This window comes from Dufourea novaeangliae, unplaced genomic scaffold, assembly GCF_001272555.1.
Source record: "Dufourea novaeangliae isolate 0120121106 unplaced genomic scaffold, ASM127255v1 scaffold78, whole genome shotgun sequence".
NCBI lineage: Eukaryota > Metazoa > Arthropoda > Insecta > Hymenoptera > Halictidae > Dufourea > Dufourea novaeangliae.
Window position 1 is genome coordinate 1398992 of NW_015373959.1, and position 17635 is coordinate 1416626.

A 17635-nucleotide genomic window follows, 5' to 3' on the forward strand; every position below is an offset into this window, starting at 1 on the left:
CATTCTATTGCCGTGCCATAGTATCATGAATGACGGTAAGAAAAGCCACCGAGAGCCGGTTGCCACGAGTTCCCCTGAAATACTATGCGCCGCTCACTCTCCGGTATTCCCACGGTCTACTTCGCCAAGACAAAACAATACGAAACGACGTTTTCAATCGGACCGACAATGGGGCACGTAACGAGTGCTCGTTCCGACGGGATGTCCCCGGTAGTTGACATGTTTGTCAGCTTGACGGTCTAATGGGCCAGTGAAAGACAAAGCATAATTCCAATTACCAATCTAAGGTAATTCGGACCGGTGATGGTTTATCGAGTGATGCAAACGATACGTTCTATGCAATTTTTAGAGGGGTCTTGTTACTCCTATCCTCGGAAAAACTGGGACATTTTTAAGAATTTTCTTCTTGAGGAAATATGAACAGACCTTTTTCAACATTTCATTATATACTTGGACCGAGACATCGATAAGCTTTTGGAATTTTTATAACGAAAAAGTAGCTGGATGATAGCGTCTGCAGACATTAGCAAGCGCCGTGTTGGAAGAAAAGCACCATCCACTACTATGTGCATCCTAAGTTCTTTACATGTTCAGAAATCGTCGATTCAACGTGGATTTGAATGGAAATCCAATTATTGGTAGCCTAGGCGTAACCGGACTAAAGAAGACCAAAATAATGATAAATTAATCTTTACTACAAACTTTCTCGATTTTAATATTAATGTTAAAAAAAATATCCATTTATTAGCTTTTTAACCTTTTTCTGGTGGAAACTCCCAACAAAATATTTTCTGTGACAATTTCATGGGATAAAGATCGAACAATTTCTAAGATGTACCCGCACTCGAGAAAAACATATTTCAGGTTTTGCATTAACTTTTTTACATACTGTACCCGTATAGATTCTTGAATAAATATTTTCTTGCATTCCCAGCTGTTATTTCTAAGCCATCCTAACCAGTTTTGTCACTTAGGAAGTACAGGGAATTTTAGTTATAGTACGCGCAGCTAATATTTATGTTACGCCTGAAACCAGGCAATATACGTACAACCAATAAGCGTAGAACACGACAGTGTCGATACGTACAGTGGCTAAAAAAAATACACTTTTACCTCGTAGCTAAACAAAGTGACGTAAAACACCCTGGACTATCTTCTCCCGACATTTCATAAAAAAAAGCACACACGAATCGTTGCACGACATTAATCCTGGTTATTCGTTCGAAATTTACAAGGTATACAGCAGACACACGGAATAAACACTGAATAAACAAACTTAAATTAAACTAAAACTCAGTATAATGAACAAATTAAATTAATCGTATAAATAAACTCGAGGACTATTTCGTACCGATTGGATGTGTTCGTGGTCACGACTGTTACCAAACTGAGGAAATATTACTCGAATCCCACGCAAAGGACAGAAAAGTAATACAAAATATGTAAACAGCGGATGGTACTACCTGCGCTTTTGGGGAGCGTCATCATTGCTCGCGAATGACCTGCAGATGTTGGGATTGTACCAAGGGAAAACTAGGTAAATGTTACATGGTTGCCTATAAGAAGTGAAGGTGCATTTTTTTCAAGGGACGCCAGTGTACGCGCCGTGACTGCTGCGCCCTTCGGTTACCGCTTCTACGCAGATTGCCTGGCTTCAGACTTTTCTGACCTCAATACTTAATCGTTAATAACTTGAAAACGAAACCTGCGACAAAATTTCGTCATTCTTGATTTTCCTTTTATTGTCACGCGTAGAATCACCCCTTAAGGTTTCTGACACTAGCAGCCGATCACCCGGTATACATACGTTTAAAACAAATAATTAAAAATTAATGTTACGAACTACTTTCTAGTCACTTATTAAGGGGTCATGCTCAGTCAGAAATTTTCAAAAAATCGATTTTTCACTTTCTACAATTTCGTTAATAAGTACAACATCTCGAGAATATTCTGTGCAAGTTTCAAGGTAATCCAATTAAAAATGACAGAGTTACAGGCGTTAAAAAATGAACATTTTATGTAAGTGTAAGCTTGACTTGAAACTTTAAACGCGTTTTTCTCGAAACTACATTTTTCAAATCGGTGATCAATATTTCTCGAAAACTACTGTGTCGATTTACATGAAGCCTTTTGCGCCGTATTTCAAATCAGAAAAACTTGTCCTTGCACGAAGGATTCTTCTGTTCGTTCCATACCTTTTTTTTAATTGACCAAAAACGAGTGATTTTTTAGGTGAAAATCGCACTTTTTCAATAAAATGTTCACCATTTTGTTTCTAATCAATATTTCGAAAAATTCTTCGTTCAAGGGCAAGATTCGTTCTTCCGTTACATAAATCTTACTGAATTTTTAATTTCAGATGAACCGTTACGAAGTTACAGTGATCACGGCAGACCACTTTTTGTGAAGAGACATTCGGCAGATCGCTCACCATTTATTTACTAATAAATATTTTTAAATACAAAAGTTACCTTATAATCTAGAAACTGCAATCTTTGAAACACAAACACATTTTTTTAAAAAGGCAGACCACTTTTTGTGAAGAGACATTCGGCAGATCGCTCACCATTTATTTACTAATAAATATTTTTAAATACAAAAGTTACCTTATAATCTAGAAACTGCAATCGTTGAAAAACAAACACATTTTTTCAAAAAGGTCTTATAGTTTTCGAGAAAAAAATTCCTAAAGAACACTCTTTTTTTCGGCCTCCTGACTGAGCATGACCCCTTAACAGAACTCAGTGATACTATAATCTGTGCAGTATTGACTTTCATGACTGAAGACCACATCACTATTACACCATAATATGTATATAAACAGTACATTAATTGTGGAAAATACAGAAATGAAAACTGTATCCGTATTATACGATATCGACGTGTAGAATCACAAATAATTTCATTAACGGCCCGTTTGACTCGACCTTTCATCCCCACGCCATGGCGCGCCACCTGATTGAAAATTTCGTCGATTTTACGAATTTTGTAATGAAACCTTACCGGAACATTCCATACGATCCATATTTTCGGGAAATACAAGAGAATAAAATCGAGATATTTTCGAAACCCGAATCGAGGAGGAGCCCTTAAAGAGACAGGAATGCAACAGCCTCGCGTTGCTAGATTTTTCTCAACGTTCGTCTATCGAGGAATTGGTCGGAACGAGTGTTCGCGAACCACGGGAGCCTTCTTATTGCGTCTCTTGCCACTTTAAGAAGCGGACTCCGAGATAATGACCCAATTAGATGTCATTTACACGTTGAGTCATATTGTCAATTTATCCATGTCCGGCTGCCAGGCTTTAATGCTTTACGCGCCACGGTTATCCACGTTTGGTATCGAAAGGTAAACCGTCCCGAAGTAACGCGCGACGCTGATAAACGTTGCACCTGTGGCTATTGTTTTCATGAAAACTGCTCGTAGCCAACTGTAAAGACAGAAAGAAAAACAATTGTTAATGCGTCTCGAATGCTTCCATATTCCTGTACACGTGGGAACGAAGTGGTTCCTCGTAAAAAAGTATGAAAAAAATGTGGAATAAAATTGTTTTCATTCGAGGCTTAGCTTCCGAGAAAATCCAGTTTGAAAATCCACTGCGTGCGTGTACAATTATGGCTAAAAAAAATGGTTCATCGAGTGACGTATAACATCTATCGTGTACGACCTCTCGGTTTTTATGTGTGGGGTTACATTAAAGAAACCGTTTATAGTCAAGTACAGACTGCAGGTTTTTATGTAAATTTACAATTTTGGACACTAATATAGAAAAAAACAAAATTGCAGAAATTTCTTTTCTATGCTATGAGTTTTCATGTGTTAATGATAATACATAAATAATATTAAATTTTACTGAAATCTTTATTTTGTTAAATTTTGTAAATCAAGGAACGCTATAAATGCATAAACGTCCGCAGTCTAGTCACAATATTGAAAGTGGGAACCGTTTTGGAACAGTTTAGTTTCAGCAATTCAGTAAGTACTTAATACAATAAAATAGTTGACAAAATATCTTTTTGTTCTTTCTTGAATCTAGTAACTCGTAAATATCACGTAGGCACTTTTTAGAAACACGATAAACATACGTCGCTCGGTGAACCATATCTTAGCCGTAATTACATATATGTACGCAATGGATTTTCAAACCCGATTTTCTCGAAAACTAAGCCTCCGATAAGAAAATTGTATTCCATATTTTTTTGCTTATTTTTTTCACAAGGAATCACCGTGTGCCCTCTTGTACATGTTATTCGGCCGCACCCTGTATATTTCATCGAAAGTGGAAGCGCAATTTCGTAGGCACTGAATCAGCCCTGATGCCCTTCTCAGGTCCGCTGTTGCTGCAACGTTCCGACCACGATGAAATCCCTGTAAAATGCTGAATGTTAACAAGACGATCGATAAAACAAGTGAAATGATTATTTTGTCCAAGTAAACGTTTAATAAATGATTAAGGATAAACTGTGCTCGCGCGGCGAATGACGTCGAGGCTCTCATTTTCTTAGCCACCTAGTATACACATCCGGTCGGGCGAGCAATCTGCACTTTCCTACTTCATTCATCGACGCATTCTGTGGCCTTTGAAGGTTGCACAGGCAGAAAGGAGCGGGCACGGTCGCGCGCGCGCGCTCGCTCGCTCCCTCGTTCACCGGCGATCAGAGCCAGCCAGCGTGCACGCCGACCAGTTTCAACATAATAATTCCTTCTTGGAAATCCACCCGTGTGGTATTATACACCACTGCATTCTACATGGCATCTGCGAATGGGATTCGCGTCGTTTGTTACATGTGAACCGAACCGCGAACGCTTTACTCAAATCGGTTTCATAAGGGTTTGTTTTTTCTTTCTGCGTAGACTCTTCCTACATTGCCAGCATTGCCTTTAGGTTTTAATTGAAAATTTTGTACACTCGCGAGCAAACTCGGCTTCCGCTAGGGAAAAAAGTGACGTAGGAGAAGGACCTCCTACCGCTTGATAAACGTATTCCAATTACTGAAATAAATGTTAAATTGAATGTTAATTTGACATACATTTCAATTATTCCCGAAACCAAATAGCACTTGGTCCTCACTCCTACCACTTGGTAAACTTATTCCAATTACTGAAATATATGTTAAATTGAATGTTAATTTGACATACATTTCAATTATTCCCGAAACCAAATAGCAGGAGGTCCTTCCCCTACGTCACTTTTCCCCTAATGGAAGCCGAGTTTTCTCGTCGGTGTACATTGATCGTCGTTACAGTTGTCAATTGATCGTGAATTAACTGAATACCAAAATTAAAGATACGATAAACCATTCGGCTAATACGGTTCTATGAGAGACATCGTGGGAAATTAAAGTTCATGCCTTACATTCAAGTATCTCCGGCATGCAATAAGATGATAAGAAACGCGAGACCACGTGACTGTACCAGCAGGAAGTCATAATGATAGGGAGCACCGGCATCAATGAAATGGGAAACTACCAATGACTGGAATACTATCGTCATCCCCAACGGTCTCCTACGTCACCATTGGGTCAGCAACCGTGACACGGCTTTCACCGAGCACGCCAGTACGGTTGCCTCAAGTATTGCAATTTCTTGCTGTCGCTGAACCATTTACGGATCAAAACTACCTTAGGAAGGGACCAGTAGTCTAGATTTGTTGTAATACTCAAAGACACAGAACCGTTATTATTTTGCTTTCGGTATTTATTTCCGATCTGCAGGAAGTAATGTTGATTTTTGATAATAGGTACGTTCTAATAATAATCGTTAATAGGTACGTTCTGATAATAATCGTTCTAAAATTATATAAATAACTGAAATTAGTGATATAGTTTATCTTGTAGTCTAAATGCGCGGTTACGTTATCCAAAATTGTTCTCAAATACTATTACTTTCCCACGAACTCGATGTATATTGATGTACCTACTGATATTTACATCGTACATTATATCATAAGGATTACAATAACGTAACCGAAAGGTATGTACTGGTACAGTATCAATATCTTGACATGAGAGTCGGATGATACTTTAAACACATTAGCCGAATTTTCATTGCTATTTACCATCCTAGATTAGTCATCATCATTGATGGGGTCTGTAAAGACCCGAACCTGAAGAATACCATGATGGAGCCAGTATTCCGACCAATACGACCTTCAGTCCTTTCAGATCCAAACTATTCAACACTTTGCAATTTCCAACGTTCTGCAACAGTGGAATAAGTACTTATTTCTTATCATCGATAAAAGAAATAGAATATTCTACCTTGTCACTCGATTCTTAAGTACAAACCATTAAATAATGTCTTTTGACATTCATTACGGGGTCCAAGCGTTAGGGTCCAAAAAGAATAAACCGCATTTTAAAAAACCATGCCCCGTTTCAACTATGTAATCACTTGCATATGCTCCACCTACGGAACAAACAAAGCGCCATGAATAAGTCCATCAACGGGCGAATATAGCCTGGGAAACCGGCGATACCGAGCGAACACCGGCGCGCGTTCCATCGAAAATTCCGTTCGTTCGATTCTCAGAGCGCACACAGGTATTCGCGCTTGTAACCGTGCACGTGCGCGAGAGCACCCTTTCAGAGAAGCGAGAGGGGAAGGTTATCGACGGCGCCACGGACAGTGAACAGAGAGGAGAGAGAGAGAGAGAGAGAGAGAGAGAGAGAGAGAGAGAGAGAGAGAAATGAGAAGAGAGAACCTGAAACGCCAAAGGAAAAGAAGAACCAAAAGGAGAGATAGTTCACCCAGGTAAGACTGTGTGTGGTGTAATCCGGTGGGGTTCCTCGTATAGTTCCACAATGTATAGTAGTATAGACCGCGTGCCGGGATACACCGGTGGACCGATGGTGGGGAGGAATCGTGAATGATCCATAGAAGTCTGGTACGTTGTGTGCGCTCCTGAACGTGTGCTATGTGAACCGCGGCAGTAGTAGCGCGTGGAGAGTATAGTGTACCGATAGAAGGGAACGGAATGGTAGTGGAACGGTGGGAAACGTCAAAGAAATGGTAGGGATACAGCGGGGTAGAGCAGTGGGGTGCGGGTAGAGGTTCGGCTTCGGAAATGGCCGCGGGAAAGTAGAGAGCGTTACGTCGTCCGGCAAGCAGGCGGCGAGCCTAAAAGTTTTTCGTGTGTGCAGCGGCGCTCGCGTTAACCCGGCGCATCGTGCGTGCGAGATTCACTGGAGACCGTCGGGGGAGCCCACATAACTTGCGATATGTTTTAAGAATATCGAGAATTCGGCCGAAACGGATCGAGATACGGGGCTATCGAGTCAAGGTGTAGAGTTGGTGTCCAGGTGAGAAGAGCAGCCGGTGGCTGGAAGAGAGGAGATCAGTGCGGGACAGTCGTGTATGTGCACGAGGATGGCCGGCGACGACGGTGCACCACCGAACAATGAGATCCTCGGTACGGACGGAGGGGGGCAGGGTGCGTCAGCAGCGCGGGGGGAACTGCATTCCAGAGTGGGCGGCATCCTGGAATGCGATCCCCCCGGTAACAGGAATTCGCCGAGCGAGCGAGCCTGCAACGAGCACCACGACGACCACGACGACGACCACGACGACGACGACGGAAGCGGTGGAACAACTGTGATTGCCGACGACGATTATAACAACAGCGCTGGAACGGTCGGAACCACCGTGATTGCCGACGATAACGGCGGCCTGTGCCGATATGCTATCGGCACCGCCAATACCGCTATGTCTTTCATCGAAGTTTGCCAGGTAATGACCGGGTTTGCCGGTGTTACGTGCCTTTAATCTCTTCTAGCTGTCAATGAGCCTTATCCTTCCTCCTTTCGATCTAACCTCACGACGGTGTCTCCTTTGCGCGCGTTTCTTTCTCTTTCTTCGTCTCGCTCACGTGAAAGCTCCGGCCGTGTTTTTCGAAGAGAAAATCAATAAGTAACAGTTGTTTTTTTAATTATTACTTTCGTCCTGATTCTATCGTGTAACGCCGGTCCCCCACGATTCGAATTCAGAATCAGGAGCGTATAGACCTGAGAATTGTTTAAAACGTTGAGCTAATTCGGTCTTTGAAGTAATGAGAACGAAGCACCGTTAATCGTTCAATTACTACCTCGCTTTCACCTCTGTAGTTATTTCGAAAGGATTTCCGTGTGTAACACTGTTATAACGAAATGTCTCTTTTTAGATACGACTGCAGCATCTTTTCCCACAATTAGTTTCCTCCGCCCAAGGATACAGCCGCTGCGATGACTCCATAGAGCGGACAGCGCAACGTTTGGCCGACGACGTGATACGATATCTGCTAAAGGAAGATATTTATCTCATATCACGTGATCCAATCTCCCGTAGCATGAGACACAATGTGTATCAGATGCTTAACAAACACAGTATCTTGTTCGCAAGTATGGTGAACCGTTTGAATGTTATGCCGGACACGGCGTACGAGGCGTTCATGGGTGTCGCGGATGAACTTTTTCTGGACGGCGGCGTTACATGGCCGAGAATTGTCTGTTTGTACGCGTTCATGGGAAGACTTGCACTCTGGGCCCGTGACAGGCGAATGCACACTCTGAAGAAAAAATTACCGGAATATGTCTCGAGATTTATCGGCGACAAAGTAGCGCATTTTATCAAAGGATACGGAGGATGGGTAAGTGCTTTTTAAAGTGCTGTTTCATATGCGTATTCGAAAATAATAAACACTCTTACAAAATATTTATGATGCTTCAAAATGATGTGTATTGCTGGTAGGACTGATGACAACATGTTTATTTGTATAGTTAGATTTTAGTAGCGAATTACACTTTAAATTAATTCATGTTTAATACATATATAATGCTTTTATAATTTGCTTGTGATCTCTAGCCTCAGCACCAATACAATTCATTACGAAGTATTATATAATGATCAGTCATTCCTTGAGTGTGTATGTAGATACAATTTCCTTGCGTCTGATGTTGATATGTTTCCTTAGGATCAGCTGTGTATAGAATATCCAGTGGCAGAAGAGATCAGTGGAGCTATCTGGAGGAGTCTTCTAATGACTGGTGCCACCCTTGGTTTGGTTGCAACTATTTTAACTGTGACTTCCTGATATACCCTTACAAATCAAACCCCACGGGGTATATTTTCCGCGAGACCTTTTAGCGTACTTATATTTTACCAAAATGCGCTGAAAAACAATTTTCAAGACTTTGTAAGACGCTCTTTCATTGGTACTGAAAATGGAATTATGTGATTGGAAAGTTGATTGTATTATGCCTTTATAACAGAATGCGGGATGTAGAGTTAGTACTGTCCTTGCAACGCGCACAATCTTCATATCGATGTCACTTCGTTTAGAAACATCCTACTTTTTATGTAACTACAACAAATATGTAGCATAAGAGAAGGATAACGATACAAGTTCCCTATTATATCCGTATTTCGTACTAATTGCAGATCGATGGAGTAGTTAAATTAGTAAAAACAAATCTTATTTAATGTTAATCTAGATATTTTATATCAAAATAATTTCATACGATACTCAAAATTGACCTTCCAGATATTTATAGTAAACAAGAATCTCAAAATTTTATTGAATTTAGGTAGAAGCGAATCTAAATATATTTATTTTTAATTTATTCTAGGTAGAAAATATATTAAATAATAAATTTCCCTTGTCAATCAAAGACCATCATATTTGACGTGTAGAATTTATAAACGATGATTGATGTAACAGACTTTAAACAGCAGTGAATATTATGTGTTAGCTTCTAATAACATTGCAAAAATTTTATATAAGTATTCGAAAATAATAAACACTTTTACAAAACACCAGTTCTCCTATTTGTATCAATTCTTTTATAAACCTGTAACAAAAAAAATATCTACAAAATCAAATACAAAAGTTCCATGTTTTATATATGTATTTGAACATTTAAACATTTTATGTTAATAAAATATTTAGATGTTGCTTTTAACTTTTATAAACAAAAATAGAGAGTGTGAAAGAAGTTAGATGATTCATTCAAGTAGCTGATTTTTATGAAACATATTCAGTCAATCCATTAAGGATAATTAATATATTTATTTACGCTTAATGATTGCATTTAATAATATGTTAAAAAACATGTTCTAACACGAATAATAAAAAATATTGGATTGTAATATCTACATAAAAATAGTAAAAAAATAATAAGTAGGTATAAAACAAAGATCATTGTCAATATCATAAACATGTAGTCTTAATCGTAATATTTTTTGCAAACGGATACGAACAAAATAATTTGGGGTATAAGATCTTATTTCTACCAAACAAATTAATTTCAAAAAGGTATTTTCGTAAAAAACAGACAAAACATTTTTAGCACTGAAATTATTATAAATATATTTTTCGGATGTTGGTATAGTTTTATTTAAAGTAGCATACTTATTCAAACATAAATATAATCTACTTACTACTCAAAATATATTGATTTATTGGTTGATATCAAAATGCAAGTATTCGAGAACCAAAAAATGTCTAAAGTACATGATTATTTGTGGGCATAGTCATGACTTTTTTATCTCCTGAACGAATAAGATAATATTATTTAAAGTAGCAGCGTGCAGCATAAATCTTTTGATTGTAGAATTGAACAAATGACTTTAATTAATTATGTTTTATTGATAAAATATTTTACGTGGTTCTTGCGTAATGCGTAGGTAATATTGCCAATGATCGATTATTAATAGGTGCTAAAATCATGCGACTGCAGAACAGTTTTTCGAGTGATACTGTCGATTTCTTATCTCGTTGGCAGATTCTAGCACTATTTGCGTTACATTTCTCGGATATGTTTAACAATTTAAAAAGTCTAAAATCAACTACTCAAATTTATCGCACACGTCTTAATAAATATACGACGATTTTTAAGGACGAATAATCGTTACACGATTTACAGAAAACTAGTTTAAACTGTTCTCTGTCTGTTTTCTTACGTTTGAATATAAAAAAATGTAATTCCCTGATCGTTATGTATAATTTTACGCATTACATGAATATACAATGAACTATAGAATAATTTCCTGTGAATATATCTAACATTTCTCTTAGTTCTACTCAAATTTTGTGACTGTACAGAAAACAACTGCATTTTTTTTTACTCCCTAACGTGGATAATAGTAAGAATCAACAAGTTCTTCCTTTTTTTTTCTTCTTTAATAAACCTTCGAATGTTTCTACTTTAAGTTTGCTAATATTGATATTACAACTATATATAAGTATGTATTATGCATTTATGTGTGAATATATAACTATATAACTGTACAAACGGAACTCTCATGTCGTTCCCCACTTATATCACAATAAGTGAACATTGTGTCATGGTCATTAACCGTGAATTAGTTGGCTAGTGATACATGAAACATATCGTCAGCATTATGAAAATATCACATAAGTAAACTTCAACGAAAACGACAGACTACTGATTTCTTTCATATTTCGAATAAATACAGCTGTGAAATATGAAATGACACATGTATATGCTGAACATTAACAATTTTTAGCCTAAATGTATAATATTAACAAAACAATTTTACCAAAAGTAAGGTAATTTAAACTACAAATTCTTAAACACATTGGACCCCTTCATAGTATACGAGTATGCTTTTGATAATTTGTCCAAAATTAACAAAAGAGATCAGAACTAAAAACGAAATGTCAGTTGATGTACAAAACACATAAATATGATACTGACGATATGATCACTTTAATTCAGTTTTCTTGAAATTGGCAATTATAGCCTGGACGTTTAATTGTCCACAATAGAGCAGAAATAATAAGATATCTTGCGAATCTTATTTGCACCAAATCCTGTCGTGTTCAATTACCCCTTCATAAATCGAATTCACAGATCTGAGAATAAGAGACAGCTTAAGGTGTTCTAGACCTATATGAGCCTTTTCATGTACTACTTAAAGAACTCTCTAAAGAAAAGTTTTCTCTTTTATTTTACTATTCAGTTAACGACCTTTCTAGAGAATCTTATAGTAGTATGAAAAGATATGACATATCATTACACTATAACATTCAAATATATTAAGCAAATTTCAGAGAAACTTTCTTTCAGTACTGCAACACACTATTCTGATTTGTTTCACACTTCCTTTCTTAATCATCTGATGTGTTTGCACATAGAATCGATCTGAGATTCGAAAATATCATTGCAAGCTGTATTTGTGAGGGATCGAATTATTGCAAGGATGAGTAGCACACAGCAAGCGCAAATTAGAGTCAGTAATCGATACAAAAGTATTTTACGTGTGGCCTGATAGTAGTAGGATTCAATTTTAATAAATTCAAAATTCATAACGATATATGTGTTGCCACAGGTCATATTGTGTTCAAAGTATATCTAACACGTAAATCACTTGGTGACGCTCTATTTTTTGTCTCTTGTCAGCTTTCTTGATTTATCACAGCTGGGGCAACAGTGACAAGATAGGAAACTTGTCCCACATCCCCAAAAAACAAAGCTGGTACAGCCCTCTATTCCACATAGTCCCACCAATCCTTTTCATATCCTTCGTGTACATGTTCTAAAAGCACTTTTCTCCGACTATCGCAGTATCTTAAAAAAATTAAAATACCGATAAAATGTTTTTTGCTTCGACAGTAATGTGTAAATTATTGATATTATTTTGTCTCGCGCTAGCTTACCTATATTTATCTTGAACTTTTTGCTTGATATCAGCAAGATTTTCACTTGTAATATCTCTTTCAAGATATTCCGAGAGGCGTTCTGTCGTTCCCTCCAGATCTTTCTGGTTGTCTTCAAAAATCACAGATTGGTTGTTTTTTCTCAAATAGTAAGCGAAAACATAAGTATACATAAGGGTCTGTCTACAGGAACACAAGATATCTACCGCTTTCTTTAAGAATTGTACCTGAAAATATTATTAACGTACAGCTTAATAATAAAGGTATACTTGTCCGATGTTACTTTTTATTTGATATGAAATTAACTTTACCTCGATCCAAGACATATTATGTTGTTGCATTTCCTCCATTTTTTCTTTTACACTTGCGTAAAGTTTACTTTCAAATTTCAGCGACTGCATATGATTCATGTATCTATTACAATAAAATAAGTATCTTTGTAGTGCAGATCTTTTTTTCTCTTGGGCATCCCTGGCAGCTTTAGCCTCTTCTTCGTCATAACGATTACAATTATACCAACTAGAACCATGTGGATCCCATGGCCCAAGACACACCCAACAGAAGTCAGTTTTGCAATTTTGATTCTTGCACACCATATGGTTACAACCACCGTCTTTTTCAATAGTAACATTACACTTGGGGCACTCCTTTGTATTTGCGGCGATCCAATTTGATGTTTCTGAATCGTCATCGCATTTCTTTATCCATTTACGTAGTAAATGACATTTCACAGGATCGTGCCAATTTTCGCCGCAGTGGAAACAAAATGTGTGCCCACACTTGCAAGTTACAGGTCTGGCTTCAATATATTGAACTTTTATAGCATTATTACAGTCCGGGGATGGACACCACCTCAGTAACCTATTACACTACAAAACCAAATAATAATTAGAATATTTGACGAATAATTTTTTAGACAAATAAGAATGTATAAAATTATAGTTACTTCAACAAAACTATTAGTTATTAAATGCTGATACTTCAGCTTAACTTTAGAGTCTTTTACAAGACGCATAACACTGGCATCATCAACTAAAATGTCACAGGCATGTGCTGCGCATGCAATTGTTTGACCAACTCCTTCTTCCATGATCTTGGTTGTCAGATACTCCCCCCAACAGCCAGTACAAAAACGATGTCCACACTCAAGTCCAGTCATCATCTAATATTTTTTTTAAGAAATAGTATAAAATTTTGTAAATATTATTACATTTTTGTTAAATAATATTGTATTATTACGCCTACTGCAGATGGTTGAACCATGAAGCAGATTCCACATTCTTCAGTACCATTTGTTGACATTCTTCTTGACTAAAAAAATTATGAACACATGTTGTAGTCTTTTTCTTTTTATCACATCCAAATGGAAGCACACTGAAGCTTACCAAAGCATTCTGGGAAGATTGACTTCTACTTATTAATGGAGCCTTCCTAAATGGATTGATGACACGTGCTTCTGCAAATAATTTCTCTTGATCCCCATCAAAAAAGCGTTCCATTAATTTTTCTTTATCCCACTTAAAATGATTTAATAAAATACGTGTGGTTGTTGCAGGTATCTACAATTAAATTATTTAATATTCCAATTATATTTATGATCCACTATTGTTAAAACTAGGAAAAATGTATATGTACTCTAAAACATACTTCTACAACCGTGTTGACTTCTTTTATGGAATCAATCATATGTTGCACTATCTCTTCTGTTGATAAAACTTCAAAGGGATATTCATCAACATCTGTTGTTCGTTCCCTTGGATTTTCTGCTTCAATTTCCATAGCAAAATCCACATCGTCCCCACTAGACTCATTGCCAGAGTCAACATCATCATACGTCTCTTCTTCAGAATCCATTGTGTTGTTGATTTTTTAAGTTCACAAAATGCTAATAAATATTTTTGTTTACTTTATGTAATTTGCACCTGTACATAAAACAATGCAAACCATGTATCCAGTTCTCTGGTTTCTACACCACATTCTTTTCTCTTCTACACATTGTGGTACATGGGTTCAACAACACAATAAGAATATAAACAAGTGTGTGCCATAGTTAAGAGCAACAGTACATTAGAGTTTTTTTGTCGCAGAGATTTATAGATTACCGCATAGTAATCAGACAAGTGATAACACAAACATGAACGTAATTATTGTTTCGCTACTTTATGGAATAAATATGGAAGAAACAGAAGTATCGCAACGGAATGTATCGCACCTGTACACACGAAATACTGTTGTAGCGGAACAAGGTGAAAACAGCTTATGTTTCAGCACATGACGTCATCGTTAGCTACTTCCCGAATAAAGCAAGAAGCTTTATTGCCCGTTTTCCCTTGCTCACTGCCGGCAGTATCGCGGAAAATCTATTGTCACTACACTATGTGAACTTTTTTTCACCAACATGGATGGTGTAAAAAATTCGAAATACTACAATGCTCGCGAGCACGAATAAAATCAGCTGCCAAAACATCCGAGTTGAACTCCGGTAGCTGATACATCAAATGCTATGTCCACGGGAGCAACGATGAATGGGCGGCCGTGATGTTAGCCAATCAGGAGTTTTCTGTGTTCTGTGTACAATACTTTCTCGCTATAAGCTCAGAATCGTTAGGAACATACAACAGAATGATCGTTGATGACAGTTGGTTTTTTTTTTCTTTAGAACAAGAATTATGAATAATAAAAATGACAAACTAAATGAAAAATTTCAGGATTTTTCTCAGAGTTACATAATTATTGCTATTAAGGTTTTCAGACCTTGTTTTTATAATATTATGATTTAGAAAAATGATTTTAATGTTTTACATGTACTGTAGCCTGTTTTATTAGGTTGTATGATACACTGATAGTGGTATGAGTCATATGGCAGTTTACTAATTTATTATCTCAATAGTTATACTCTGTGGTAGTACCTATTAAACTAAAACATAAGTGAAATATACTTTACTAATGAACTATCGTAAGACACACATCAGTATTAATATGTTATTCATACATCTGAAAGCCTCAACAAAAACAACTGTAAAAGAATGAGGACACTGTATATTTCACAAATGTGTCAGTGTATGGAAAATAATTACGAACGCGGATGAACATTCAAATAAATTCATAAAATACACCTAAAATACTGAATACCGATAATGGATATAGGGATTAATTGACAAATAACCCAATGGTTTATTCTATGGTGATCAAATATTAAAATACACTTGCATTATATATTCAATTATGTTGTGATCTATTAAATATTCCTATAGCTTATATTCGATGCGTTGTTAATTCTGTTAAGATTTCATATTTAATCCTGATTGATAAGAAACACCATTCTTCATTAACGAATACAGAATTAAGTACACATACTTCAACATTATAAGTTGACGACTTGCAATAATGATTTCATTCAAATTATCTCCATCTACTTCAAAATGATATCTATTTCAACATACTTTTTTATGACATTGCATTAATGTCATATAGTTATATACAATCCTTTGTATAACAAATATTAATACACAACTAAGGAATGTAATACACAATACATTTAACATTTGATTACAATTCACGAATTACCAATAAATTCTTTTAATGTGCTAACTCTTTGAGTCATATTAATGTGCAAAATGTTCATTGTAATTGTAACTATAATTTTTGAATCACTTAGAATAATTTAACAGATCAAAATTATACATAGAATTAATTAGTTTCTAGCTCTTGATAAATTAAAATATCAAAGGTTTCCTAAAAATATTTCTTTTTGTTATACACACAAGGTTGCTTGTATTTTCTAAAATGAAACCATATCATTTACTTCCTGTCTTGATGTTAAAGAGCTCAAAACAAATCCAAAAAAAATGTTAATCCATAAACAAATGTTCATTGTTTACATTTATTGTTTATTAATTGTTTACTTTCACTTTCTAAACATAGTTCTTTTAAGTTTTTTTACAATACCAACAGGAATTAGCGATGTTTCCATTTAAAAAAATAAAAGCAACTTCATTTCTGTAGTAAAAAAAATACCTTAAGCTTGTTAAATATTGTAATTTATTAGTAACTAAAAATTAATTAAATCTGAGTATACATTTTTTCTATAAAATTATTCTAAGTGGTTCAAAAATCGTACATACCATTAAGATGAACATAATATCTTGTAACAATTCAAGGGATGTAAAATACTAATTGTTGTACAACTTCATTAAACAGATCTGTTGAAAGGTTGTGCATTACTGTGTAATCACCAAACCAGGATAATTTTTCAATAACTGACGAACGAAAGATGAGTTAAGTCAATTTAGTTTAATTAACGAATGTTGAAAAACACGTCCGACACAAATCAACGATGTCAACGATAACACTAAACACAGTTAACGCGATACTTCGACTTCAGATCAACGTCGACATAATACTTCACAAATAGACAAGATGTATTACCATGCATGACAATATTTTCAGCCATCGCATCCAGTCTAGTCATCGAATTAGCAGACTAATCGGGAAAAATCATAAATTAATCTAAAATGCACCGTTTTCCATGAAAGAATGGACGAGCTTATAGCTCGAACACTGCTGTCACGTCCACTGCCATGGCTTCTCTTCGATTGACTTCAAAAACGTTACTTTTTTCACTGGTCGAAGTCAAAGTTGACTGCTCGGTGAATTGGAATTGACACAAAATTTCACGCAATATTATCCGAGAAATTGGGACTCAATTAGTGACGTGACAACGAAATGTCTCGTCACCAAGTGCCGTTTCACTGACTTCAGTCAACTACTTGAAGCTGCTCCCTTCGCGGCGCACAGCTGACGCACATGGGCGTCTCTACGGAGGGCACGTCTTTGACAGAGCTACTTAAATATAGTGTCTATTATATCTTTTCTAGTGTTCTACTTTTAAATTTATCGTATATGTTAAGAATAAGTAAATAATTTTGGTTTCTAAAGATATTAATTGCCTAACAAATTGATACGAACATCAGTATACGA

General features: G+C 36.4%; 2 protein-coding genes across 4 annotated transcripts; one reads left to right on the forward strand and one right to left on the reverse strand.

Annotated features, from left to right (window-relative positions):
• The first annotated feature begins 6998 nt into the window (after positions 1–6998).
• LOC107186400 lies at positions 6999–9331 on the forward strand. The gene is made up of 3 exons (XM_015574254.1): positions 6999–7728; positions 8159–8623; positions 8948–9331. The coding sequence occupies exons 1-3, from the start codon at positions 7357–7359 to the stop codon at positions 9065–9067; spliced, it is 957 nt and encodes a 318-aa protein (XP_015429740.1). The 5' UTR covers positions 6999–7356; the 3' UTR covers positions 9068–9331.
• A 2488-nt stretch (positions 9332–11819) lies between these two features.
• Positions 11820–17443, reverse strand: LOC107186381 (protein ariadne-1). 3 transcript variants are annotated; one of them, XM_015574232.1, is made up of 8 exons: positions 17084–17443; positions 14303–14577; positions 14041–14214; positions 13895–13966; positions 13602–13817; positions 12967–13524; positions 12656–12882; positions 11820–12566 (listed from the first exon to the last, which is right to left on the reverse strand). In XM_015574232.1, the coding sequence occupies exons 2-8, from the start codon at positions 14507–14509 to the stop codon at positions 12485–12487; spliced, it is 1536 nt and encodes a 511-aa protein (XP_015429718.1). In that variant the 5' UTR covers positions 14510–14577; positions 17084–17443; the 3' UTR covers positions 11820–12484. The 3 variants fall into 3 exon arrangements, with proteins under 3 accessions (XP_015429718.1, XP_015429720.1, XP_015429717.1); XM_015574234.1 differs by lacking the exon at positions 17084–17443 and adding an exon at positions 14868–15136 and having other exon boundaries at positions 13901–13966; XM_015574231.1 differs by lacking the exon at positions 17084–17443 and adding an exon at positions 14868–15136.
• Between the last annotated feature and the right edge of the window lie 192 nt (positions 17444–17635).